A 27,963-nucleotide genomic window follows, 5' to 3' on the forward strand; every position below is an offset into this window, starting at 1 on the left:
TGATGGTATTTATTTTTACTTATTTTTTAAGGTATCCATAGATTATAAACTGCACAAGGACATGATATTTGCCTTTCTCTCTTCATATAATACAGAACAAAAGCAGGTTAAAAGTGAGAATTTAGCAAACAATACAAATAATCAAAACTAACTACTCTTTAGTAAATATTAGAATGGATATGTGAATAACATGTTAACTATTTTTGAGAGCCTTTCATTGGCCTTTAAGTGGTCAATACATGTTGGAGTTTTTTTAATTTTTATTGAACAGAAATTAAAATAACATTTCAAAGATATAATATGCATTTACATGTTTATCCCAGCATCATTCACAATAGCCAAGATATCGAAACAAGTTAAGTGCCCAGCAAGAAATGAATGGATAAAATATATGTGGTGTATATGCACAATGGAATATTATTCAGCCATGAGAAAGAACATGGATGGATCTTGAGCACATTTTGCTAAATGAGATAAGTCAGACAGAAAAAAAATAAACAGTGTGTGATATCACTTACATGTGGAATCTAAAGTAGTCAAGCCTTTTTCTTTGTGCTCTTCAATCCAGGGTGTCTCTCAGGATTAGGACTTCAATTCGAGCTCTCAATGGGAACAGACATTTCTATAAAATAGTTTGCTTTTCCATTAAACCCTATTATTTATTGGTCACATATTCATTACTGTATGATTTCTTTCTTAACAGGCAAAGTCATTCTTTCTTTTGAATATTTGAAGTCACAGCTGGAAGGAGCATCTTAGAATCTGCTTTGTAGATGCGTTAACATCTTGACAGAGGCACAGAGACTATGGGACACAAGGTCACAGAGAGCAAACGACACAGGAAAGGTCTTTTTGTTCTGCTAAACTTTAGATCACCTTAGAGATCTTAATCAAATATCAAAAATCCAAAGTAACTATTGCCTTAAATATTTGATGTGTTTATAGAATTCTGGTAAAAACATTCACGTGTCAACCTTTTTTTTCCCGGAAGATGCCTTTCGACATTCTGTGCCTAAACATACTCCTTGGAGACATGTAGAAATACGTATATGTAATGGTTCGTGTCATTAGATGAACTTCACTTTTATTTGAAAACAAACACAAGACACCAATCAGTTGCACATAGGCCAAGATGGCATTTATTATCTGAATACCACGTGCCTCTACTTTAACAAGGAGACTGTGATGTCTTTCTCATATCTGGTATCACCGCCAACTCAGACCCTGATTCCAAGTGCTCAAATTGTTTAGTCATTCCCATCTCCTTAGGACACAGGTACCAAGGAAATGGGCAGAGGTATTCTAAGAGAAGGACTGGGAAAATTATTATTATTATTCCTTGTCCCAAGGTTGAAAGACCCTTTGTCTTGAGATTTTGTCCTACCCTCCAAGAGACAGGTTCAGAATCCCAAACTGGCTCAGATCAAGGCTAGGGGTTGTGACATTTTGTCCTGACTAACCCTCAGCATCCTGATGACACCTAGATTTCATTTGGTGGTTTTCTCCCCATCCCTGTGAGCCCACAGATGCCCTGTTGTATTCACCATTTCAAAATTCTCTCTGGTCAGGCCCAGCTTGCTGTGACTCCAACCGTGCTTTGAAGTGGATGTTGTGTTCCCTTAAAAATTTTTTTAATAAAACCCTAACCTCCAAAGTCTCCATGTGGTGGTATTTGGAAGTAGGTCCATTAGGAAGTAATTAGGTAATGAGGGTGGGGCATTCATGAGTCTGATTACTGCCCTTAGAGCAAACAATCTTTGGAGCTTCCCCTCCCCTTTCCACCATGAGAAGACACATCAAGAGAGCATCCCTCTTTAAGTCAGAAAGAGGGCTCTTATCAAGAACCCACCAATGCTGGCACACTGACCTCAGATGAACAGCCTCCAGAAGTGGGAGAAATAAAGGTTTGTTGTCTAAGCCACCCAGTCTATGGTAACTTGGTATGGTAGCGTGAGCTGATGCTCATTACTAACAGTGATGCTCATTACTATCATTGTATGTACCTGGCTCCTGATATTGAAGTGCCAACACCTGGCCTTCATGTGTCAGAGTTTATCATTTCCAACACTATCAGGCCACCCAGTCCTGCAATGGCACATGTGTCTTCTACTCTTGCCTATAGCAGAGAGCCCACCACTGCGCTCTTGAGGATAATACAATCCCTCTCATGATTGCATATTCTTATGTTTAGCAATTTGCTTCTAACACCTTAAAAGTATAATTCAAAGGTAGGAAGTAGAGGAGATACTCTTCTGCAATTTCAAAGGGCAACGTGAAAGTTTATATCTTAGTTTTTGAGCAAATATACAGGATTAAGAACCAAGACCAAAATACAAATAAGATTCGGGTGCGGATTTTGTGCTGTCACATACTCTGATCTTAGTCTTAGACCCCACACTGTGTCTAGAAGCCGTGAGCACTTTCATCACCTAGTAACCAATTTCACTTTCCTTCCATTAGTAGTAATACTGTTATACTTTATATCCTTATTATTTGTTTATGAAATGGTAATACAGCTTTACCTACAAGATTCAAGAGTTAGTGCACAAAATGAAAAGCATGTTTCTTTTCCACCCCAATGCCACTCAGTTCTCCCCAGAATTACCAAGGACACTAGTTCCTAATCTTTCCAGAGACATTCCGTGAATACATATGTATGTCTGTGCACAATAATTATATTCTTTTACAGTGACACACCATGTGTTCACTTTATATTTTCAAGATTGTTCTATATTTGTAAAAACAGAGTTCAACTCTCTATTTATTAGCTACATAGTAATTTAGTATACATACATCTAAATTTATATTACCAGTTAACATAGCTGAATATTTCTGTAGTTTTCAATCTTTTGTCATTTAAAGTGATGTTTTGATGGGTTTCTCAGATACAGGGTTGGGCAAAAGTAGGTTTGAAGTTGTATCCACTTTCAAATCACACAAAACACACTTTATTCTTGTATTATTAAATATTTATTAATTGTTGTATTTGAAAGTGAATACAATTTTAAACTACTTTTGCTCCAACTTGTGTATATATACGTAATATATGATTTGCACATGTATATTTCCCAAAGTAAACACACTATATCAAAGTTTACAGGCATTTATTCTATCTAATATAGGCCAGGCATTGATATCCTCTAGTGGGCACTTTTTATGGTTAAAATTTGACTGATTGAAAACAAAAAGCATACACACCAAAAATAGGGCAGAGCATATATCCACACTTTATAATTTTTTAAAAAGAAAAGCTAATTCTTTTTAAGTAGTGAACTTATACCTGTCATAATATTACCAACAAGTTTAGCAGGAGCTGACAATATTGAAGTGATCTCATTGCTAAGTGTCTCTAATGCTCCTGCAACCCAGGGTGTATCATCTTTTTGAGTAGCATCAATCATATTTTTCAAGTGATCTATTTCTGCATTCAATTCTTCAGCTTTCTTTTTAAATCCTTCACTAAGCAGATCTTCTTGGACCTAAAAAAAAAAAAGTGAGGAGGGAAGAACTGATTTTAAAATCCCCAATTTTCTAAGAAATACATTTTATATTTAAGAACTTGGCCAAACCTTCTTTGTTTTAGTACTAAAATTATTCTCTCTTACATTATCAAGGGGAATTTTGGAACAAGGAATGTGTCTTAGCTGAGACACACACATTGAGAGGAAGCATATTTCACAGCCTAACTAACACGCATGCACCATTAGGGTTTTGCAAAAATGCTAAGCCTAACACGAGGACAAATGTAATATGTTCCAGAGAAATAATACCAGTTGGGAGGTAGCCTTGGTCTGTTGGCACTAATTCTAGACCCCACATGGGGTAATATAGCCAACCAAAAACCTGTTATAAACATGTCCAGAAAGATAATCAGAGCATTCCCCCTATACTATGTGATAACTTGAATAGCCTATCTACATTTGGAGACAATGCAACAAGCTTTAAAGCTATTACTTCCCTGTGTTTTGAATATTGGACATTTTCAATCGTTTTATGTAAGCATAGACCTTCCTCAAGGGCTTTGGATTTTAGTAGGTTTCCTGATAATTGCCAGTGATATTAATAAAATAAAACAATTACTGCTCATATGATATGCATGTGATTGGAATATCTGTTTAATCAGGCCTTACGGGATCATTTAAAAACTACCCAAAACAGCAGCTCAAACTCTACTTAGATTCTGCAGGAATTGGAGGGCACATGCTTGTCCTGACTTCTCCAGAGTTTACCTACAGAGTAGATTCAAAAGCTCTGAAGAAGAAAGAGGACGGATGGGGAGGAGTAGAAGGGGGAATGGGAGGAAGAAGTATGAAGAGGGTGAAAAGGAAGAGGAAGAGAAAGAGGACGTTGAATCAAAGGATTCAAGGTTTTCATAAATTACAAGCAGTAAACGTGCTTCCCTCCATGGTCTTGCTGTAACCTTCTCAATCCCACCTGAGGGCCCAGGACAATGATCTTCAAGCATTACTGAGGCCAAAACAGGACTTACCTTCAGTTTATGCTCCAACATCATATTCTGCTCTCTTATTATGTTCTCTCTGTCTCGCTCCAGCTTCTCCTTCAGTTGGGCTATGTTTTCCTCGAGACTCTTCCTCTGGGCTTCCATCTGTTGCTCCTGCTCCTTTAGTTTCTGTGCCATCAGCTCCTGCTCCTTCTCAGCAGCCTCCTTCCTGGCCCGCTCCGCTGCCCCAGGGAGGTTTGAGAGAGGCAAGAAAAGTAAGTGAAGTCTGATCTCTACCATCCTGAGCTCAGAACCCAAACCAAACTGGAAAAATCTCTGAACTCCTCCCTTGACCACACCATCAAGAACAGATTTCAGTATGTGATGGCAAAGGCCCTGACTGGCTGATGTTCCCTTGTTGTTTTCAGGAAAAGAGCTCCTTGTTTTGGGAAGGTGTTGTTTTCACACCTGTCAAAGACAATGCAGGAACCTGCCCTGCCCCATACCTGCCATGGCATTCTCCCCATCTGTGAGCGCTTTGTCTGCCTGCAGGATGGATTTCTCTATGGCCATCTGCGACTTCAGGAAGCTCTGGAGGACCTCATTTGCCTAAGGAAATAAGAAGGAACAAAGGACTTTGATTTCCACTGGGAAGAACACTGCTACAAGAACGAGTAAGTCCATGGACTTTTTTCTTCATGATTAAAACTGTGTCGTGGCTCCACACACAGTGTCCAGGCTCCTTAGCGTGACCAGAGGTTCTCCATACACCCTGCCTCCTGTCTCCCTCCTTGCCCCCACCCTCCCCCAGCTCTCTCCCAGTGCTCCTTCCTGCCTGCACTCTAGGTTCCAGCCAGTGAGAACCATGGTCAGTTCTACACACCCACTGTCTCTGGTGCTTTTTTATTTATATTTGCTTCCCCAGGGTGAAATATCTCTAGTTAACATTGCTCCTCTCCTCTGCCACTTGCTGACTGTAACTTTAGGCAAGCCATTTTAACCTGTCTCTGCCTCTCAGTTCAGATGTGTAAAATGTTCACAAAAAGTGTAGATGCTTTTTAATGCTACTTAATGGATTAAATTAAAATATATAGAGAAAGAGCTTAAAGATATGCCTATGATGGTAACATTTAAAAATATATTAGTGCATCATTATTATCATTGTTTTTTAATATTGATTTGTGTTAAAACCACCTATGTCGCCAATCTCTTCAGGTTCATAAGTTATAAGCCTATATGCAATTGTCTACATGGTTGACTTCCTTTTCTTTTAGATGAGCTTTGAATACAAAAACTCTGACTTTAACTTGTAAATTGTCTGCCTTTGGCACACTGAATGTCCCGCTGTTGGATAAAGAAATGATTATTTCTCTTCTGTCTCTTATGGATTTCAGAAATCCATATTCATTTCTGAGAATGGACTTTTCTACTCTCCTACAGAATAAAAACTAAATAATGGGCCTCAAAAGCTAAAGCTATGATATCCCCATGCTCTCCTATTACCCACAACAGGTGCTGTGCTCTCAGACTTTCAGGAGACCCGCCTGACTTTAATCTGTAGGATCCCCATGCTCACATATTCCTCACCTTCACTCCTTTCCTGGGCACTTTGCAATAGTCCCCTTCAATGCTTTCCTTTGTTTCCAAGTAGAGCTTGTGACCCCCAGGAACATAGAAAGTTCCTGCTGAAATATTTTCCATGAGGGCCATTGAAAGCTGATCAAGGGTAGCCTGGCAGTACTTAACAGATTCCTCTTCATTCTGCAGCATGAAATCATCCTTCTTATCCTTTATGATTTCCTGCAAGGGAAGTACAGAGGGATGTCACCAAGAGAGGAACATAGGAGATAAAATTCCAAAGAATGTGGCAGAAGGAAGTCTAGCTCTGGTTCTCAAGAGAGAAGCATTCTATCAGAGAAGAACACGGAATAAGAGACTTCAGGCCAAGATGGAGGCATAGGTATATACTTTGCCTCCTCCCACAACCAAAGGAAAAACACCAACAAATTTAAAAACAAAAACTAACCAGAACTGCCAGAAAAATCAAACTGTATGGACATCTGACAACCAAGGAGTTAAAGAAGAAATATTCATCCAGACAGTAGGAGGGACAAATATGGGCAGCTGTGGTAGTAAGGACTTGTGGTCAGGCAGCCGCTGGAGGACTAGGCAAGGTGGTGGCTGGTGGACCATGCGGTCTCACATTCATGCACAGATAAACCAGGAGGAACAACTGGGGAGTGACATAGACCACACAACCCAGGGTTCCAGTGTGGAAAAATAAAGCCTCAAAACCTCTGAATGAAAAAACCTATGGGGGTTGCAGTGGTGGGAGAAACTTCCAGTCTCACAGGAGAGTTCATTGGAGAGACCCACAGGGTCTTTGAACATACACAAAACCACCCATCCAGGAACCAGCACCAGAAGGGCCCAATTTGCTTGTGGGTACTGGAGGAAGTGACTAAAACCCAGCTGAAAGCTGAGCAAGCCCCATTGTTCCCTCTCAGACCCCTGCCCCACATACAGCACCACGGCACAGCAATGTGGGTTGCCCCACTCTGGTGAGTGTCTAAGACTCTACCCTTTACTACATAACAGGTGCACAAAGACTAAAAAATATGACCCAAATGAAAAAACAGATCAAAGTTCCAGAAAAAATACAACTGAGTGACGAAGAGATAAACAATCTATGTGATGCACAGTTCAAAACACTGGTAATCAGGATGCTCACAGAAATGGTTGAGTATGGTCACAACAGGGAGGAAAATTGAAGGCTATGAAAAGTGAAATAAAGGAAAATATACAGGAAGCCAACAGTGAAGGGAAGGAAACTGGGACTCAAATCAACAGTTTGGAGCATAAGGGAGAAATAAATATTCAATCAGAACAGAATGAAGAAACAAAAATTCAAAAAAATGAAGAGAGGCTTAGGAATCTCTGGGACAACTTTAAATGTTCCAACATCCGAATCATAGGGGTAGCAGAAGGAGAATAGGAAGACCCAGAAATTGAAAACTTATTTGAAAAAATAATGAAGGAGAACTTCCCCAATCTGGCAAAGGAAATAGACTTCCAGGAAGTCCAGGAAGCTCAGAGAGTCCCAAAAGTTGGACCCAAGGAAGCACACATTAAGGCACATCATAATTCCATTACTCAACATTAAAGATAAGGAGAGAATCTTAAAAGCAGCAAGAGGAAAGGAGAGACATACCTAAAAAGGCATTCCCATAAGGCTATCAGAATATTTCTCAAAAGAAACCTTGCAGGCAAAAAGGGGCTGGAAAGAAGTATTTGAAGTCATGAAAGGCAAGGACCTACATCCAAGATTACTCTATCCAGCAAAACTATCATTTAGAATGGAAGGGCAGATGAAGTGCTTCCCAGATAAGGTCAAGTTAAAGGAGTTCATCATCACCAAACCCTTATTACATGAAATGTTAAAGGGACTTATCTAGGAAAAAGAGGATGATCAAAAATATGGACAGTAAAATGACAACAAACTCACAACTATCAACAACCAAACCTAAAAAAAACAAAAACAGAACAAACTAAGCAAACAACTCGTACAGGAACAGATTCACAAAAATAGAAATCACATGGAAGGTTATCAGCCTGGAGGGGGTGGAGGAGAATGGGTGAAAAGGTACAGGAAATAAGAAGCATAAATGGTAGGTACAAAGTAGACAGGGGGAGGTAAGAATAGTATGGGAAATAGAGAAGCCAAGTATGTGCAACCCATGGACCTGAACTAAGGTTGGGAAATGATGGTGAGAGGGGGGATACAGAGCAGAGGGGAATAAAAGGGGGAAAAATGGGACAACTGTAATAGCATAAACAATAAAATATATTTAAAAAAAAGAAAAAGGCATGCTTGAGAAATTAAGCTTTAAATAAATAGTCCTGAATGTTTTGTTTTTTTTTTTAAAGAACATGGAATGAAAGAGGAATATGAGACCTCATTTCCTCACAACCCTAAAAATTCAATGTGAGGCAGGAAAAAGAGTCTTAACCTCCCTGGGTTTCAGCTTCTTCATAAAAAATTTTGGATTTCCATTTCCTTCTTCCCATGGTTCCTTGCTACTGTAATATTCAGTGATTCTATGTTCAGTGACACAATGATACTGCAAGGAGTGACAGAAGTTGAAACTAGTCTGGAGAGATGGTCTCAAGAGAAACTTTATTCCTGGGAATGGGAGTGTTCTCCAAAATCAACTATCCCAAGAATAGCTTTTGGGTGTCCTGTGCAGGTTTGAAATCAATTGTAGTATTTGCTTCAGAAATATATCTATACTGATCAAGCCTCAGAGATCAGAGAGTGTTTTCGATAAAGTATCTGAGGTTTGGGGGAAGGGGAAGAAGAAAATGGAGTCTTTTGAAACTCTATTCCTCATAAGAATTCAGACTACTTGATCCATGAACCAGAGAAGAACCACTTCTAGGCTTCATTCTCCAAAGGGAATGGCCACAAAGGGTAAATAAGTACTAAGGCAAAGTACCACAAGCTTCTTCTGGAACTCCTGGTTTTCATCCTTGAAGGAGTTCTCCATGAAGATTGCAATAGCTTCCCTCTCACAGGCTGCGTGCAGGTCCAGCAGCTCCTGGAGCATGTCTGTGGGGAACCTCACTTGCTGGGCCATCTGCTCACTGTAGTGGTCGGCTGCCTTTTGCACAGCCGCTGAGTTCTCAATCTGGGCCAGAGTTGTCACCGCATTCTCCAAACAAGGCACTGCTCCACTATTGATGGCATCCACATAAGTCACCACCAGAGTCTGCAGCCCTAATAAGCCAAGAAATTTAAGGAGAAAATATCAAGTTATCACTCAACAAATTGAAATATATGAAACTACATTTCTGAATCACACACACACCACTACTCTACCTCCTTCTACTATTATCACCTTCATTGTCCTACTGACTCTTCATTTTTATGGTTCTTTTGGCCACAGAGCTAAAAAAAATTTTGATGTCTACCATCATCTAACTCATTAAAGGTTATCTGATAAAACATAATTTCTTATTTAAAAATTAAAAGCATAAATGTTTAATAGGTAGACAAATGAGGCTGGGTAAATCAGATATATTTCCTCCTAATTCTGAAGTTTCCAGTGTATTTTCGAGGATTTATGTGCTGATCGTTATTCTTGGACTGCTGTAAATTCCCAAAATATCTTTGTATTTTTCTTGCAAATTGCACTTATTACATAGGACTTTCCTTGAGAAAATAATATGTTCTTTTAAAAAAAAGATTTTATTTATTTTATTTTTAGACAGAGGGCAAGGGAGGGAGAAAGAGAGGCAGGGAAACATCAATGTGTGGTTGCCTCTCGTGTGCCCCTACTGGGGACCTGGCCTGCAACCCAGGCATGTGCCCTGACTGGGAATAGAACTGATGACCCTTTGGTCCGAAGGCGGGCACTCAATCCACTGAGACACACCAGTCAGGGCAGTATGTTCTTTTTTTTATATCTAATTAGAAATTTTTTTATCTGTAGAGGATTTTTTCAGGTATGCATAAGCCACATATATTACTGATAAAGTTTGTAATTTTTGATGAGAATTTGTATACTCTTAAAATTGTGACTACTGTAAAATACACACATTTCTTCATGCAGTATAAATATCTTTAGACCCAAAATTCTTTATAGAATCAAACAAAAATCTAGAAAACACATCATATAATTTATTTAACATATACTGAGCCCTTCAGTATGTGAAAAGGGGACTCACGTTTCCCAGTAACTTTGATTCCCTCTCTGAGGATCTTGGTCCTCGCTTGGGTGAAGATGTAAGAAGAGAAATTCTTTGTTTGTTCCTGGAATTTAGGATCCAGTTGGTTTTCTGGAACATTCTCAATATTGGCTAGCAGTTTGTTGTCATTTATTGGCCGGTAAAAGACAAAACACTTCCGTTTTGGAAAGAAATGATGGATGCACTCTCTAGGGAAATTGGACATTTGGGCTTTGTGACCCCTGCCTGAGGAAAAAAAGACCCAGAGATTACAGTAGGAAGAGTCTTGAACAAGGAACATAAAGGTTTTTATGAAAATGTTTTGTGTCTCTTCGTTATCTTCTATGTTTATAATTCCTGTAGCATAGACACACAATGCTTCTTTAAATTTCAAACTTATCAATGGTACAAACCTGGAGAGAAACTTGGGGTAAGATCTAACTTTGGTTAAAAAAAAAAAAGCCTATTGCAGCCTCTCTAGACCTAAACAGGATATAGGTTTACTGAATGAATGACTATTGGAATGAAAGGTCAAATGTAATTTTTTGGTCTACTTGATCCCATTTAGAAATTCAGCTGTGGAACCAAAAAGAAGAGAAACAAAAAAAGGCATAAAGGAACAATATTGGTAATGACACCCTGATTATTTAAGGAAAACTATTTTGATGCTAAAAATAATGTGTACAGACTAGTTGGGTATCTCAGTTGTTTGGAGCATTGTCCTGTACACCAAAAGGTGGCAGGTTTGATTCCCAGTCAGAGCAAATACCTGGGGTTTTTTATCCTTGGTCAGGGCATATACAGGGGGCAACCAATCCATGTTTCTCTCTCACATCGATCTTTCTCCTTTTCTCTCTCACTTTCTCTCTCTTTCTTTTTCTCCTCCCCCCCCAACCCTTTCTCTCTAAAAAGTCAGTAGAGATATCCTCGGGGGAGGATAATAATAACAATGTGTACAGTGTTCGCTCTTTTGTAGTAGAAACCAAGAGTATATGTGACTAAAATTTTGTTTTAAGATGTCACCCCTAATCTATAAACTCTTTAATATAAAAAAGTATATTTGATTTGACAATGTTGCTCTTCTGCCTAGCCAATTTCTCATTAAATGCTTTGAGAAAACATAAATAGAAGTATGAACACAAGAATCAATAAATCAGAATTGATATTTCTCTTAAGGTTTCATCAGATATACACTCACATAAATGTAAGCCATTAAAATAACTTCCAGTTTTGAAATTATGGCATGGGTAAATGTGGGAATTTTTAAAAAGCTATAATATAAGTCTTTTATCCACCTTGAATCTAGTTTTGTATATGGTATAAGTTGGTGATCAAGTGTCATTTTTTTCTACCCTTTGCGACAGCATGGATAGAACTGGAGAGCATTATGCTAAGTGAAATAAGCCAGGTGGTAAGGGACAAATACCATATGATCTCACCTTTAACTGGAACCTAATCAACAAAACAAACAAGCAAGCAAAATATAACCAAAGATATTGAATTAAGAACAATCTGACAGTAACCAGAGGGGAGGTGGGAGGAGATAATGGGGGGAAGAGTTGTCAGGAACTACTAAAAGGACACATGGACAAAATCAAGGATGGGAGGAAGCAAGGGAGGGAGGTGGGGATGGCTGGGGTAGAGGGGGAGTGTGGGTGATAAATGCAGACAACTGTAATTGAACAACAATAAAATAATGTAAAAAAACATAAAATAAATATTTTTTAAAAGCTATTACATTGAAAGTAAAATGAATGTTCTGATATCAGGCATATGACAGTAGCATAGATTGAAACAATGCACGCTTCAGGTGTTTTAGAATATAAAGTCATTTTTTGTAGACGATATAGCTATACAGTTAAATGGAAACTATATCCTTATTTCAGAAAAGTAATAATCTAATTCCATGAACTGTTTTTTCATTAAATATGTTTTTCATTGTAATTCCATGTGTAACAAATATCTGGTCAGTTGTTTTGCTCAAAACAAAAAAGAAGCCAAAATAAAAACACAAGTGCCTGGTCTTTACAACATTTTAGCAGCACCGTATTCTAGGTTACAATCGGATGCCAAATTATAATGTATAAAAAACATGGGGTTTGAGTAATTATACTCTACTTTAATTATACTCTACTTCTTTAAGCTCTACTCTTCTTAAGTGAACTTAAGCTCCAATCCCTAGGGCCTTTCAACCCACCTCCCAGCCACCATTTCTACAGATTTCATCTGGTCTAAAACACAAGCACAACTCCAGAGATAACAGACAGTGTTTAGCACCCCCCACCCTGTATTGGACCGTCCACCGCCCAGTCATGCTCTCTCACCTGGAACCAGCTTCAAGGCATTCTCCAGGTACTCATCTTCTGTGATAGGGTGACCGTTTAACTTCAGCTCCAGGGTGAAATCCCGTACAGTCCAGACAAAGTCTGGAAAGAAACTCACAAACTCCATGGAATCCTCTACTCCATACAGTGTAGCAGAGGACTTTGCCCTGATGAGTTCTGTCAGCTCTGTCACATAACTAGGACCTGGTTAAGGAAAAGAAACTTCCTACCCACAATCCCACATTTCTCTAAAAGAAAAAATACATGGTAAAACTCTTTTTCTCTGGTTCCTTCTGGTCCACCAAAGACAACTAAGTGAGAGGGAAGGAGAAGCTGACTGGATCTCCACTCCCACAGACCCCAGGACCATGGTGGTGTGGTCCCTGGAAGGATACTGCAGCTGCTCCAGGGCCTGGTGGTTGATGGTGCCCATGCTGTTGTAGACAAACATGCTGCTCAGAAGCACGGCCAGGGCAAAGATCCACGAGTCATTCTTAGGGTCACCCTAGGAAGGACATTAGGGCCAGATCTCTTGGAGTTTATGCATGGAAATTCATTCAGACACTAAATCTACCAGTCTGTTGTTTTTATTCCAGCTAACATCCTCACCATGCAAAGCAGTAAGTTTGAAGACAGACATAGATGCAGATATCAGCTTTGACGATTAAAAAGGCATTTCTTATGACTGATTTTTTCATAGATAAGCGGATTCTTGTCTCTACAAGTCTTCTTTAAATTTAATTGGATGAAATAAAATACCATATATAGAAAACCTAATGGATTACCTGGAGTGCAACTAGGTACTTATGGGGAACTGCTCCACGCGTGGGAAATGTAGCCCAGCCCCCACTCGGAAAAGCCAGTGGGAGTGAGGTCCGGCAGGCAGGACCCACACCCACGGACAGGTTCTCCCGTGGGGAATCAGGCCTGCATTGCACATAGGCTGCTATGAGACTTGCTTTTGCTAAAACTCCCTCACCCTGGATTGAGACAGCAAATGTTTACTGAGTATCTTTAACTTCCTAAAGTCTGTGCTAAACCTCTCAAGTATGGAGTGTAACCAGTTCAACGACTTTCTCCCTTGAGCTGTAACATCCTTCTGTTTGAATTAATTATCAACATTCTTTCCTTTGTTGTCTGTAAAAGGTAATCACCTACAGTGAACCTGTGCATAGAAAATGAGGACCATCATCGATGTAATGTGCCCAGAAAAGCAATAAAAGCCTGTCCACCAAGGGTCAGGCTCTCTCTTGGGCTCTCTCTGGCCCTCTCTCCCCCTCTCTCACTTAGAGAATGGCCATGCCGCCCCTTTTTCTCCACAGCATTTCTGTAATCCATGTGTATTTGTCTATTGCTGCCACAGCACACGGATCCCACAGGCCGGGATCCCCATCAGGTACTCGGTGGTAAGTATTGACACATATCTGTGCTATATATATTTGTTGGTCATAGGCCATAAAAATACACAATAGTTGACATAACCAGGGATTCAAATGGTATCCAATTAAATTCAACAAATGTTCATGGGAAGGTAATCAATGTTTCCCACTGTTTTTAAATTTAAAAAGCAAAGTTTAAAATGTCAATTATTTCTTTTATGATGACTATTTCAAAATTGTGACAAATATCCATAACAATGAATGCAACAAGGATGACAATATCTATAACAGGCTTACATCTTAATAATGTATATAAGCAGTGAAACCTATAGCTGTAATATTACATTGAAATTCAGATATCCATCAAGGAAGAACAGAGGTGTGAAAGCTGAAAATGAGTACATAATATGAAGTCATCATCAAAGTCTTGACCTGAGTGTTAAAGAATTCTTAAAATGTAGACTTAAAGAAGAAAAGGTAATCCCATAGGTAGAAAGACTCATGGAAGCAAAATTAGAGATGGCCAGATACGTGTGTTTTTGTGTTATTTGATTTGACTGGATCAGAGGTTAGGTGCAGAGGTTAAGGCTGGATAGTGAGCCTAATGCAGCCAGACAAAAGGCCTTCAAGGCCAGGCTAATTTTTTGCATAAATTATAACATTGTCATATAATGGCATAATCCAGAAATTATGTCTATAATAAATGCTGTCAAAAGATACTCCCTAGAGCAAATGTAAAAACTGGGTTTTATACCTAAAAGACTCAATACAGCAGTTTGGAGGAAAAATAACCTACTAATTAATTTATTTCCCTGACCACTACCTTTCAAAAATAATCAATTAAGATAAGAGGAAATGGCATTGGTAACAAACACAGTATTTAGATACCAAGACTACATAGCATTGTATGATGTATAACTTTAAAAATTAACACAGAATTTTTAATTCCTCTTTCAGTAGAAATAGACCAGTATAGAAATTTAGATACTATTTTCCATAAGTCTCAAAGGAAGCCAAAAATGAAGAAGTCATGCATTTCACCTCTTCATATAAAGCTACAATATCAAAAATCCATCTTAAAATATTTGTTGTAGGACAAACACGTGCTTTTATAGAACCAGCTCATTCAGAAGTGTGCCAAAGCCTTGCAAATGCTCCGTGAGTACTTGACGAACTTCACCATAGGACTGTAGATGTTTTGAGGGCAGGACTTATACTTTGGTCAGTAATATTGACAGTACTAATCCCAGACACCTAGAAATCAAGTGTTTAATAGTATTTATTAAATTGAATCAAATCATTTACCCACTGGCAAGAAATAATGAAAAAAATTGACCCAGTACACATGATACCTTACCTAGAAATGAAAGTCAAACAAACAAAAGTTTGTCTTGTTTACTATAGCTGGATTTCTAGATTTCACAAGTCACAGCAGTTAGATTACCAACTAGCATATAGAAATAAGGAGAAAATAAGATTGAAAAGGATGTATCTGTGACTCTCTGACTTACCTTTTCTATATCTCCCAGGCCCTCGGTATCCAGAAGGACCAGAGTGTGGTTAGGCTTGGAGGGGTGGGGCACACACCACATCCAGATGCCCTTGGTTTCAGACTGCACCGTAGAGCCCAGAGGGAAACCTGAAAGGGACATGAAAAAGTCACATATGTGACAGCAGATAACTTATGCAGTCAAGGAGCTACATTATCAGACTTGTTAAAATGTAAATATCTCAGCATACATGTTGCTTCCTCTGTTTCTGAAGAATTTCCTACTTCATACATCGAGAAAGGGATGTTAACTGTGAGAATGATACTAAGCCAGAGATCCAGATGGAGACAAAGAGGGATATATGAACCACCAAAAGAGAGGCCACTGATAACCATAACGAGAACATTTAGAAAGAATGTTGATGTTCAAAGTCAGGGGAGAAATTAAGTAAAGAGAGACACCGGAAGGGAAAAGTGGAAAAAGAAAATTGAGAAATTGTATTTTTTGCCATGCAAAGTGATAAAAAGGAGGTGGGGCTAGTGGCCACAATGGAATGTGAACTCACAAAGGATTTTTAAGATAACAGATAGTCAAACATCTCTATGTGTTGGTGGAAATATTCCACAAAGAAAGCAAAATATGCTGTGAGACAACAGAGACACAACTGCAAGAGCCCAGTGCTTACACAGATAAAAGAATATAGGAACCTGAGCATTAGTAATAAAGATTTTCCTTAATAGGAATAAAACAAGAAATATGGTAACAGGTTGCAGTAAGGTAGTTATTTATTTGTAAGAATTAGAATTAGAAGTTTGGTTTATTGAAAGGAGTTTAGGTCTCTTTCATGTGACCAGTGAAGAAAGCTAAGAAAAAGAATTGTCCTCTGCCTAAAACAATACTCACCATGGTTCTGTCCTGCGAGACAGTTCATCAGGTAGGATTTGCCTGTGCGATACAACCCCACAATGGCCACGACCACCACGGGCTGAGAAATCTGGTCAAGGATCTGTAGAGCTTCCTGATTCACTGACAGCTGCTCATCGATGTTTTCCACCAGACAAATGGGGGCTGTCATGTTGGGTCTAGATGCCATGGCAGCCTGGCAACCTGGAAGAGCCTCCTGGTAGAGATAAGATTGCAAATTTATTCTCTGACTCAGAGTTATACAAAGCAATCATCAACACAGGACTGAGTGAGACTTCTGTACTTTCTATGGGAGCAAATGTAACCTTGAGTAGCAGACTATAGACGGCTTGATCCATCATCCCCCCAAATCTCTGATGATGTTAATGATAATATATAGGGTATTATCACTTTCCAAATTTCCACTTCCATAGTATAATAAAATTCAAAAAATTATTACCATACACTGAGGGCCTACAATACACCAAGCTCTGAGATACATACCGTATATACCTACCCTCACTGGAACTTACAAGAACCTGCAAGTTAAAAATTATTATAACCATTTTCCAGTGAGATAAATGAGTCTCACAAAGGCTGAGTAAGTAAGTTATAGAGCCAGTATTAAAACCTAGACAATCAAGAGGCAGACCAGGAAGTTTTAAGTCCTTGTTTCCCATGGAGACATCAAAAAAGACTCAAAAACGGACTAAAATAACTTTATAGCATTTCTGAAATACAGTCAAAAGCCTAAAGTAACCAAGTAAATACCCAATCAAAAAAAAAAAAAAAAAGCCACATTCCAAATGGCCGGAAATTCTGTGATGTTTATGCTTGCCCTTCCCCCACATATTCCCCGATGTGGTATAGTCTTTGTCTGCAGGAGGTGACTACCCAGTTCTCAATTCTCTCCCTTGATCAGAGGGAATAGTGGAGACCTTACTTGCAACGTTCTATCTTGCTTGGGAGCTACCTCTTCATGTCTTTGTTTCACTTCACATGAATTTCAAAAGGGCCACAGATGAGGAGGTCGTGGCATAGTTTATATCTCAGGTGGAAAAAAGTAGTGGGCATTGCTGATAAAAACTGCAGCTAAACCGACCCACAGAAGCCTAGGCCAAGAGATTATGAGTGAAGACATAAAATAGACCATCTAAGGCAACAGCCCAGTTCCCAATTCCCTCCTTCAAACTGAATGGAGCGGAGAAGAATTTGCTTACTCTGTTCTAACTTAGCAGGGCTTCCCAGAAGACTTGTCACTTTTGCCTAATTTGGATCTCAGTAAGAGAAAAGCAATGGGTGCCCCTTGGGAAAGCTGCAGGGAAACACACCTGCAGAAACCTGCAGAAACCTGCAGCAAGTCATTATAGATATATGATATTGTGATTTATAATTTAAAAATATGTATTTTTGTCTTCCTTCTTGTTGCTGGCACAACTCATAAACCCTTGTAATTTTCTAAGGGATGAAAATGATGGGAGTATATTTTTTTCTAATATTTGGTCTTTTGTCCTCAAATCTCAAAAGAAATCCAGGGATATAAAGGTGAAAAGAGACTGTAGTGGTACCTTGATATTCATTGTTAATTTGTTCCAGAACTTGTGACAAGTGCCAAAACTGACGAGTACCAAGATATGACAGTTTTTTGATATTTATAACAAGCCCCTTTCAACCCCACTTAAATTTATGTTAATGAGGTGATTTTGGAAAGCTCCTAAATAATCACAGAATGGAGGCCAGTTTCTATGGAAGCCAAGCATGTAACCAGAGAGTTGTACTTTCAGCCTCACACACTCCATCCTCTCTGGGGAGAGAGGAGGGGTTAGAGGTTGAAGTAATCACCAACTGCCAATGATTTATTCACCTATGTCTATTTAATGAAGCCTTCATAAGAAACTCCAACTGAAGTTGTCCAGAGAACTTCTGGGCTGGTAAACGCATGGGGGGTGCTCAGAGGGTGGCGTGTCCAGAGAGAACACAGAGCATGGAAGTTTCACACCCCTTCCCCAAACCTTGCCTTATGAATCTCCTCCATCCGGCTGTTCCTGAATTTTATCCTTTTTAAAAATAAACCCATAATCTAGTAACTAAGTTTTTTCTGACTTCTATCATCTATTTCGTTAAATTATTAAACTTGAGGGGGAGGTCATGGGAACCTCCAATTTATAGTCCATCATACATAAGTATAAATGACAACCTGCACTTGTGTCTGGCGTCTGAAATGGGGCAGTTTTGTGGGACAGAGTCCTTCACCTGTGGAGCATGCACTAACTCCAGACATTTAGTGTCAGAATTGTTTAGTGCAGGGAAATGACCACACATGTACTGACCAAGGTGAAGTGTTAAGAATAAACTAAAAAAGGGAGAGGGTCACAGACATGGCGGCCATGAGGATGGCAAAGCTGACAACCACACCTTCCGGTCTGATGTTTTCATCTCTAAGTGTGCATGCAGCCAAAGAAGAGGAATCTAAAAAGCAGCTGGTGAAACCAGAGCAGCTCCCCATATATACTTCACCACCTCTCCAGTCTAAATATGTTGAATAAATATCCAGCCTGGTAATTTACAAATGGGCTTTGCCTTCATCTGCACCTCCACTGGTCATTGCATTGGGTGGTGCAAGGGCGTTTATGTCTTCATGAAAAATGGGATAATGAATACAGTACAATTTGGAAAAGATGCATATGTTTACCTGTAGAGTCCACCTTGAGGTTTTCTCCCGAAAATTGGAGTGATTACTGTTTCTGGATTGGCAGGTTTGCTGTCAGCAAGAAAAGGTTCTAGATTTAAGAAAATTGTTTATCCCTTGGGACTGGCCACTTTAGGAGCAACAGTTTGTTACCCAGTTCAGTCTGTAATAATTGCAAAGGTAACCAGAAAACAAGGCATATGCAACAAGCCAGCAAATTTATGAAGTGGTTAAATCATTGTGGATGAAAAACAACAAAAAAGAGTCACTTCCCAAACCTAAAGGAAAAACTAAGCTAGGAAGCCCTGCTGAAATAGAAACGCCCACAAAGACAGCTGACGACCTGAAACACTCATTGGCTTCACCAACAGAACGATCTAAAATGAAGAGCAAATCAGAATCCATCTCAGGTGCTACACAATCTGGGCCTGACCCCAAGCTCATGGATCGCAGGCAGTGCCATCCAGAAGATGCAGATATGCACAGCACTAGAAGCTGAAACAGTCTACACAGAGAACCACAGATGTGTGAAGTTCCAAATAATGATGAAAAAATCATGTCATGGGTAATTAATGCATAAAGCATTACTCTAAAGCAAATTTATTCTTTACACTTGCTAATGTATAGGTTGACCAATCACATCAGTGATTAAACACAAACAGGAAAATGCAGTCCAAACAATATTAAATGATTGGTGAAGAGGCAGAAGTACTATTAGGATGCATGTGAAGAATTTTAAGGATGTTTATGAAAAATAGAGTAAATATGTGAACACTTATGATACTGAAACCTGAAAAAAATATGTATGTGTATCTATAAATCCATATACACATACGTATTTGCTTTAGCTTTTTCTAATTAATGCCAGCTAAATTAGAATGGTGTGTGGAAGGATATGTTCCCTATCCTTCTCTTTCTTCATTTCCTAGAGCTGGAATAAACTATACATATTTTATGACCAAAAAAAAAGAATAAACTATTGAGGGGAGAAATGTAATTTTTCATTTTTAGAGTAGATACAAAAAATAGACCACCAAAGTCCTCAGGAGAGATTATTTGGGGAATTAAGACATTTAAGAGCAGTATGGCCCTGGCCAATGTGGCTCAGTTGGTTGGAGTGTCCTCCCATAAACCAAAAGGTCATGGGTTTGATTCCTAGTCAGGCCACATGCCTAGGTTCAGTCCCCAGACGGGGCATGTATGAGAGGCAACCAATCAATGTTATTTTATCCCTCCCTCTCTCCCTCCCTTCCCCTCTCTCTAAAATCAATAAACATGTTCTCAAATAAGGATAAAAAATTAAAGTCAGTATGTATAAAAAGAAAGAAATCTAGTGGCTGAAAGCATCCCTGAAGAGACCCGGAACCTGAGAACCAAAGGGTCGCTGGTTAGATTCCCAGTCAGTACACATGCCTGGATTGCAGGCCAGGTCCCCAGTAGGGAGCATGCAAGAGGCAACCACAGATTAATGTTTCCCTTCCTGTCTTTCTCCTTCCTGTCTTGTCTCTCTAAAAATAAATAAATAAAACCTATTTTTAAAAGAAAGAAAGGAAGAAAGGAAGGAAGGAAGGAAAGAAAGAAAGAAAGAAAGAAAGAAAGAAAGAAAGAAAGAAAGAAAGAAAGAAAGAAAGAAATCCAATGTGATGAAAGACATAATGTACAAATGCAAGAAACTTAGCAACTTCAAGTAGGACAAATCTATGGAGTACCTTGGTAGCAACAAAAGAGAAGAAAATTGTCACATACAATAAATTATTAGACAATTTCTCAGCAAACAACTTTGGAAATCAGAGGCAGCAGAATTATATATTTAAGTGCTAAAAGGAAAAAGAAATCAGGAGCTCCAGTGGTGCAATCGGTTAGAGTGCGGTACTTATAAGGAAAAAGAAATCAATCAAGTATTCTATAACCCACAAAACTGTCCTTCAAAATGAGTTAGAAATTAAGACATTCCCAGATAAAGAAAGGTTGAAGATTTTATTACTACTAGACCTGCCTTACAAGAAACTCTTACAAGAATCCTTTGGGTTAAAACACAATAGACAGCAAATAGAAACCATATAAAATATAAAGATTTCTGGGAAGGGGAAATATATGGGTAAATAAAACCAGTAATTTGGGCTTGTAACTCCACTTGTATTTTCTACACTTTTAAAAAGTCCTTAACAAGTGGAATAAGGGAAACTAAGACCAAAAATTAACCAAGGCCAAACAATGTGAGCAATTTATAGCCAGCTAATGAATTAAAATGTTTTATCTTTTCTAACCAAGAACACTTAGGAGCAAATGGTTTACACATTCCAAATGATCCCAGGACAGTCTGGCCTCAGTCCCAGCTTCTCTTCAATGATGTTCTTTAAAAAGGAAACTAACCAGAAAATATCCCTGACCCCTCTATACATACGTTTTGATGAATCAACATATTGAAGGACATACCTGGAAAGCTAATGAATATTCTGTTCAGACCCTCTTCTGAGACGCCCAGCTAGGATCCCTGCTGGCTAAAGAAAGATAAAAAGCCTCAAGACAAAAGACTCATAGCACGTTTGTTCTCTCCAGAGCATGCCCACAAGACTTCCAACTAGGGGAGCAGCAGTTCATCCTTGGCTTACCCTCTGAACCTGTCTCCAAAGCCCCACTTTTCTCTCTTACCAGAAAGGTAACTGCAGCACTCCACAACCTCCAACCTTGGCTTGCTTCTGTCACTGTGACTTTTACCCCTCGCTGAGTTCACGCAGTCCAGAGTGGAACATTTTCAAGGAAAGATCATATGTTAGGTCACAAAAAAGTCCTTTTTTAATTTTTTAATTTGTTTATTTTCTTAACATTTATCTAAATTGTTGCTCAAGTACAGTTGTCTCCATTTTCTCCCCACCCATCCCTACCTCCCACCCTCAGTCCTACCCCCTTTTGGCTTTGTCCATGTGTCCTTTATACATGTTCCTTGAAGATCCTTCCCCTATTCTCCCCCTTATCTCCCTCCCCCTTCCCCTATGGTCACTGTCTGTTTGTTCTTTATTTCAATGTCTCCAGTTATATTTTTGTTGCTTGTTTAAAGATTTAAATCATATAAAGCACAATAGAATAAAACTACAATCAATAGCAGAAGTACAATTGGGAAATTCACAAATATATAGAAACTAAGCAACATGCTCTTCAACAACCAATGGGTCAAAAAAGAAATATTACTTAAGGAAGGAATTACTTAATAATTAAAGATAAAGTAAAATAAAAACATAAGAAGCTAATGTAGCAAAAGCAGTGCCAAGCTGTAAATGTATAACTGTAAATACTGACAAGAAAACAGATCTCCAATAAATACCTAACTTCATGCCTTAAGGGACTAGGAAAAATAACGCAGGACTAACAGAAGAAAGGGAATTTAAAAATTACAGCAGAAATAAATAAATGAACAATAGAAAAGCAGTAGAGAAAATTGACAAAACCAACAGTTAGTTTTCGAAAAGAGCAACAAAAATGACAAAACCTGAGCTAGAATAACTAGGGAGAAGAAAGGCAGACTCAGATTGCCGAGAGCAGATATCTAGGTGAGGGCATTATGAAAGACTCTATAGAAATAAAAATAATTTATAAGAGAGTATTATAAATAAGGATGCCAGCAAATTGGGTAACTTAGATACAGTATACAAATTCTTGGAAATGCAAAATCTGCTAAGACTAAATTATGAAGAAATAAAAATATGAATAGATTTATAACTAGTAAAGAGATTAAATTAATAATCAACCATCTTTCAAGAAAGAAATTCCTGAGCCAGATAGTTTCACTGGTTAATTCTACCAAACATTTAAAGAGCTAGCACCAATTCTTCCCAACTCTTCCAAAAAATTGAAGAGAAAGGATCATTTTCTTACTGATTCTGAAACCAGCATTACCCTGATACCAAAGCCATATGAACATACTACAAGAAAAAAAAATTGCAGAATATCCTCTACAAATATTGACACAGAATTTCTTAACAAAACATTAGCAAATCAAAATTAGTAGCACATTAAAATGATTACACACTATGATCATACATTTATTTCTGGAATGCAAGAATGTTTCTATATACAAAATCAATGTAATATACCACATTAAGAGAATGAAGGAGAAGAAATGACATGATCACTTGATGCAGAAAATGCATTTGACAAAATTCAACACACTTTCAGGATAAAAAAAAACACTCAGCAAATTAGAAATAGAAGAATATTATCTCAACATAATTGAGGCCATACAATGTGAGAAACTCCCAGCTCACATCATGCTTACCAGTGCAATACTGAAAGAGTTTCTTGTACAATCGGAATCAAGGCAAGGATGCCTGGTTTTGCCACTTACATTCAACATAGATTAGAGGTTCCAGCCAGATAAAGATGGAAATATGAAGAAATATAAAACATCCAGATTGGAAAGGAAGAGACAAATTATTTCTCTTTACAGATGATATGAGCATATACGTAGAAACCATGAAGACACAAAAACACTATTAGAAAAAATAAATAAATCCAGTAATGTTGCAAGACACAAAATAAGCACACACAAAAAATTGTTTCTATACATTAACAATGAAAACACTGAAAAGAAATTTAAGAAAACAGATTCATTTATAATAGTACCAAAAAGAATAAAATACTTAGAAATTAAGTTAACCAAGAAGATCAAAAACTTACACAATGACTATAAAATATTGCTGAAAGAAATTAAAGAAGTAATAAATAAAGACATCCTGTCTATTGATTCGAAGGCATAATATCGTTAAGATTACAATATCAATGAAGTGATCTACAGATTCAATTCAATCCCAATTAAAATCCAACAAATTTATTGCAGAAATGTTTAAAAATTTTTCACCCTAAAATTCATATGAAATCTCAAGGAATCCTAACTGAACAAAATAATCTTGAAAAAAAAAATTTGGAGATATCACACTTCCTGACTTCAAAACTTACGGTAATCTTACAGTAATAATAAAAAAAGAGTGCGGTACTAACATAAAGACAGACACCTACACCAATTGAATGGAACAGAAAGCCCAGAAATAAACCTTCCCACATGTGATCAAATGATTTGTGACAAGGGTGCCAAGACTATTCAAGGGGAGAAAGGACAGTTTTTTTAATAAATGGTGCTGAGAAAAATTGGAAATTCATATGCAAAAGAATGAACCTGGATCATTACCTTAACACCATATATAAAAATTAATTCAAAATAGATCAGTAAATTAAATGTGAGATAAAAACTAGATACTTGTAGAGGAAAAAAAACAAGGGAAATGCTTCATGATACTGAATTTGGCAATAATTGCTTAAATATGAAATCAAAAAGTAAAAATTTAAAAATAAATTGGACTTTACCAAAATGAAAAACTTTTGTGCATCAAAAGACTCCATTAACAGAGTAAAGAGGCAACAGAGTGGAGAAAATATTTTCATATCCCATATATAATAAGGGATTCATATCCATAATATATAAATGACTCCTATAACTCAACAACAACAAAAACATTTTGATTTAAAAATGGACAAAGGACCTGACTAGACAATTCTCCAAAAAAGATAAACAAATGGCCCATAGCATGTGAAAAGATGCCTAACATCACTAATCATTAAGGAAATGCAAATAAAACCACCAGGAAGTGCCACCTCACAATCATTAGGGTAGCAAATAATCAAACAACAACAAGGAAAAAAACCACAGGTGTTGACTAGGATGTGCAGAAACTAGAACTCTTTGCACAGCTGGTGGGACTATAAAATGGTGCAGCCACTGTGCAAAACGTGGTGGTTCCCCCAAAAATTGGCCATAGAATTACGATTTGATCCAGTGACTCCACTTCAGGGTATATAAACAAAAGAATTAAAAGCATAGACTCAAACACATATTTGTATACAAATGGTCATAGCAGCCACTATTCGCAATAGTCAAAGGACGAAAACAATCCAAACGTGCATCGAGGGATAGACAGATAAACAAAATGCAGAATATATACATACAACGGAATATTATTCAGCCGTAGAAAGACTCTTCTCATACATGCTGTAACACCGATGTACCTTGAAGACGTTATGCTAAGTGAAATCAACCAGACACAAAGGGCCAAATGGTGTATGACTCCACTTATAGGAAATACCTAAAATAGCCAAATACATAGACACAGAAAGTAGGATAGTGGTTTTCTTAGCTAGGAGGAGAGGGAATGGGAGTTATCATTTAATGGGCACCGAGTTTTTATTTGGGCTGCTGAAAATACCTGGAGATGGATGGTGGCGATGGTTGCACAACACCGTGAATGTGCGTGCCACTGATGTGTGTCTTCAAAATTCCTACAATGGCAAGTTTTGTTATACAGGTTTTACCACAAGGAAAAAATAAGATACCACAATAACAAAAAAACCCTGGATCATCTATTTCTCTATGCATTGCTACTACAATAACTTACTTGGCAGAATAATCTTCCTCAAAGACATTGGTTATACTGTAAGTTCCTCACCAGTAACCCATTGGTAGATTTGTAGCGACCACCACTTACCAAAATGTGCTCCCTAATGTCTTAGTGTGACCCTATGTACTCATCTTTTATCTGCAGTGTTAGAAGAGTGATAGGAATAGGAGCCGTAAGTGGAAGAAGGAATAGCTGTGTGGGAATAAAGGCAATCTAAGAAATTCAGAATCTATTTCAAAGAGGAAAGGCAAGCAAATGCCCTGAATCTTAAGAGATACAGGATGAAGTACTTAACTGAGAAGGGTCTTTCTGCATGTTACTTCCATAAGTGAGAATAAGAATAAAAATGCACATATCATTGTATATTTCGTAGGGAGACATATACATATATTAAGAGAAATAAGGCAAACCGAGCGAAATGTCACCAGTGGGTGAATCTCAGTAAAAGGTATATGAAATTTTCTTGTAATTGCTTTTCAAAGTAAAATTTCATTTTAAAAATTAAGTATTAAAAGTACGATTATCTGCCCTGGCTGGTATGGCTCAGTGGATTGAGTCCTGGCCTGCAAACTGAAAGGTCACAAGTTCAATTCCCAGTGAGAGCACTTGCCTGGGTTGTGGGCCAGATCCTCAGTTTGGGGTGTGTAAGAGGCAACCAGTCCATGCATCTCTCACACACTGGTGTTTTTCTCCCTCTTTTTCTCCCTTCCTTCCCCTCTCTCTAAAAATAAATAAATAAAATTTTCTTTAAATAAAGTATAATGATCCACCCTAGCCCGTGTGGCTCAGTTGGTTGGGCGTCATCCTGCAAAGCAAAAGATCACAGATAGGGTTCCTGGTGAGAGTACATGTCTGCCTGGGCGGCAGGCCCGCTCCCCAGCTGGGGCACGGGTGGGAGGCAGCCGGTCAGTACCGCTCTCTCACACTGATGTTTCTCTCCCTTTCCTTCTCTCTCCCTCCCCCTCTCTCTAAAAAAAGAAAGGAAGAAAATCCTTGGTGAGGAGAAAAGAACAATTATCCCATGGGTCTCCTGACAAATTTTTTATTGCCATTGTAAATATTAAAATGGTTTTCTGTGATATCTATATATGTTTCATTGTCAGAATATATAAACATGATTTTACATTCAAATGTCTCAAATGTTCAGTTTTATATTTTTAAATCAAATATTCAAGATGCACTTAATACTGTTTAAAATACCAGCTCTATCAGTTACTACTTATGTGGCTTAAAGAAGTAGCCTCACCTACCTATGCCTAGGTTTTTAAGGATTATTATAGAGATCATGGAAGTAAAATTGAAGTTCTGACTAGAGGATGTTTTGCTAATAAAATTAGATACTATAAGCTTATATCTTAGCATAGCATGCAGCACAAAATAACATTCCCGGATCTGTGTCGAATCAGATGGAGATTAATGGACAATAATTGCATTGAGCCAAAAGTGCACTGGGTTACACATTTCAACATGATCTGCAAATTGTAGTATACTAAGAAACATGGTGTACAATATCACTTTTTATCACAGCAAAGCAGTAAGCAAGTTCAAACACACTGCTCCTGTACCATTCCCTTTAGCCTGATTCTTCAGTGCCGGTGGGGAACAAAGGCTGTGGTGTAGACTGCTGTGTTATAATGGCTGGAATTGTACACTCCCCTCTTTAGAGTGAAGATTAAAGGAAGCTGTAAGGAGATGTGACAGCAACAACTGCAAACAACTTTATGAAAACTTGGCCTCTGGGTTCTTAGATGTGAACGAGCCACAAAAGTTGAGCTTTAAAATAACAAAACACAGCTGTTCGATTGTGTTCAGGACTGGTGTTCAAAATTCATTTACAGAAGCAACACCTGAAGGGATTGTTAAACCCAGATGGAATGCTCTTATGAAAACAAACAGACTGAGACAGAGAAAGAATCTGAGAGTGAGTTGGGGGTTCAGCTTGGGTGCAGAGAAAGGGAGGGAGAGTTTTGACTAGCTATTTTTAACTAATAAAGATCAGGGATGTGGAAACTAAATTTATTTCTATACAGACATTATAGAACTTTTGTATACATATAACTAATAGAAACTATTTCTTCAGGTTACAATTGCCTGCAAGTTTCTTGACAGGATTGTCATGTGCTGTGCTTTCTAATGCCCACCACAGAGACTGCCACGGCAAGGCAGGCAGGCTGCTGTGGGAGCTCCTTCCACTCTGCTTGCTGCTGCCCTAAGATGAGGTTCCAGGGCAGCACATCCAGGGGGACACCTGCACCTAACTGCCACCTTGCAAAGAGGCTGAGCTTCCTCAGAACTGAAGCTGGCCCCAGACCCCTGCAGACCAGATAACAGGCAAGCTGCCCTTCCTGCCCACTCTTCAGTGGTCACTCTGAATCAGAAGTCAAGTCTTGAGTTCCAGACAAAATGACAGGTAAAAGATAGACTTACTTACACAACAGCAACACGGGTCCGAGAACTGTCTCAGGTGCTCTCAGCTCTCTTGTGCTCTTTCCACCTTTCTGTCCCTCCTTTATAGGGACTAAAAAAGACTGAGAAAAGTAACCATTGGTCTAGTAAAACCAAAA

At 38.4% G+C, this 27,963-nt stretch overlaps 1 protein-coding gene and 1 pseudogene across 13 annotated transcripts; one reads left to right on the plus strand and one right to left on the minus strand.

Moving 5' to 3' along the window:
* Nucleotides 1–27,963, minus strand: LOC112309312 (guanylate-binding protein 6). Of its 13 annotated transcripts, XM_071220953.1 has the most exons (16): nt 27,827–27,953; nt 26,010–26,120; nt 25,208–25,280; nt 21,606–21,677; nt 21,390–21,454; nt 18,957–19,025; nt 16,265–16,481; nt 15,383–15,510; nt 12,888–12,997; nt 12,493–12,689; nt 10,169–10,414; nt 8,938–9,218; nt 6,029–6,241; nt 4,948–5,050; nt 4,490–4,683; nt 1–3,479 (listed from the first exon to the last, which is right to left on the minus strand). In XM_071220953.1, the coding sequence occupies exons 7-16, from the start codon at nt 16,452–16,454 to the stop codon at nt 3,252–3,254; spliced, it is 1,890 nt and encodes a 629-aa protein (XP_071077054.1). In that variant the 5' UTR covers nt 16,455–16,481; nt 18,957–19,025; nt 21,390–21,454; nt 21,606–21,677; nt 25,208–25,280; nt 26,010–26,120; nt 27,827–27,953; the 3' UTR covers nt 1–3,251. The 13 variants fall into 13 exon arrangements, with proteins under 13 accessions (XP_071077054.1, XP_071077052.1, XP_071077053.1 ...); XM_071220951.1 differs by lacking the exon at nt 18,957–19,025; XM_071220952.1 differs by lacking the exon at nt 18,957–19,025 and having other exon boundaries at nt 27,831–27,943.
* Nucleotides 18,643–19,452, plus strand: LOC112309314 (MICOS complex subunit MIC27-like; annotated as a pseudogene).

Source organism: Desmodus rotundus, chromosome 3, assembly GCF_022682495.2.
Source record: "Desmodus rotundus isolate HL8 chromosome 3, HLdesRot8A.1, whole genome shotgun sequence".
NCBI classification, from domain to species: Eukaryota; Metazoa; Chordata; class Mammalia; order Chiroptera; family Phyllostomidae; genus Desmodus; species Desmodus rotundus.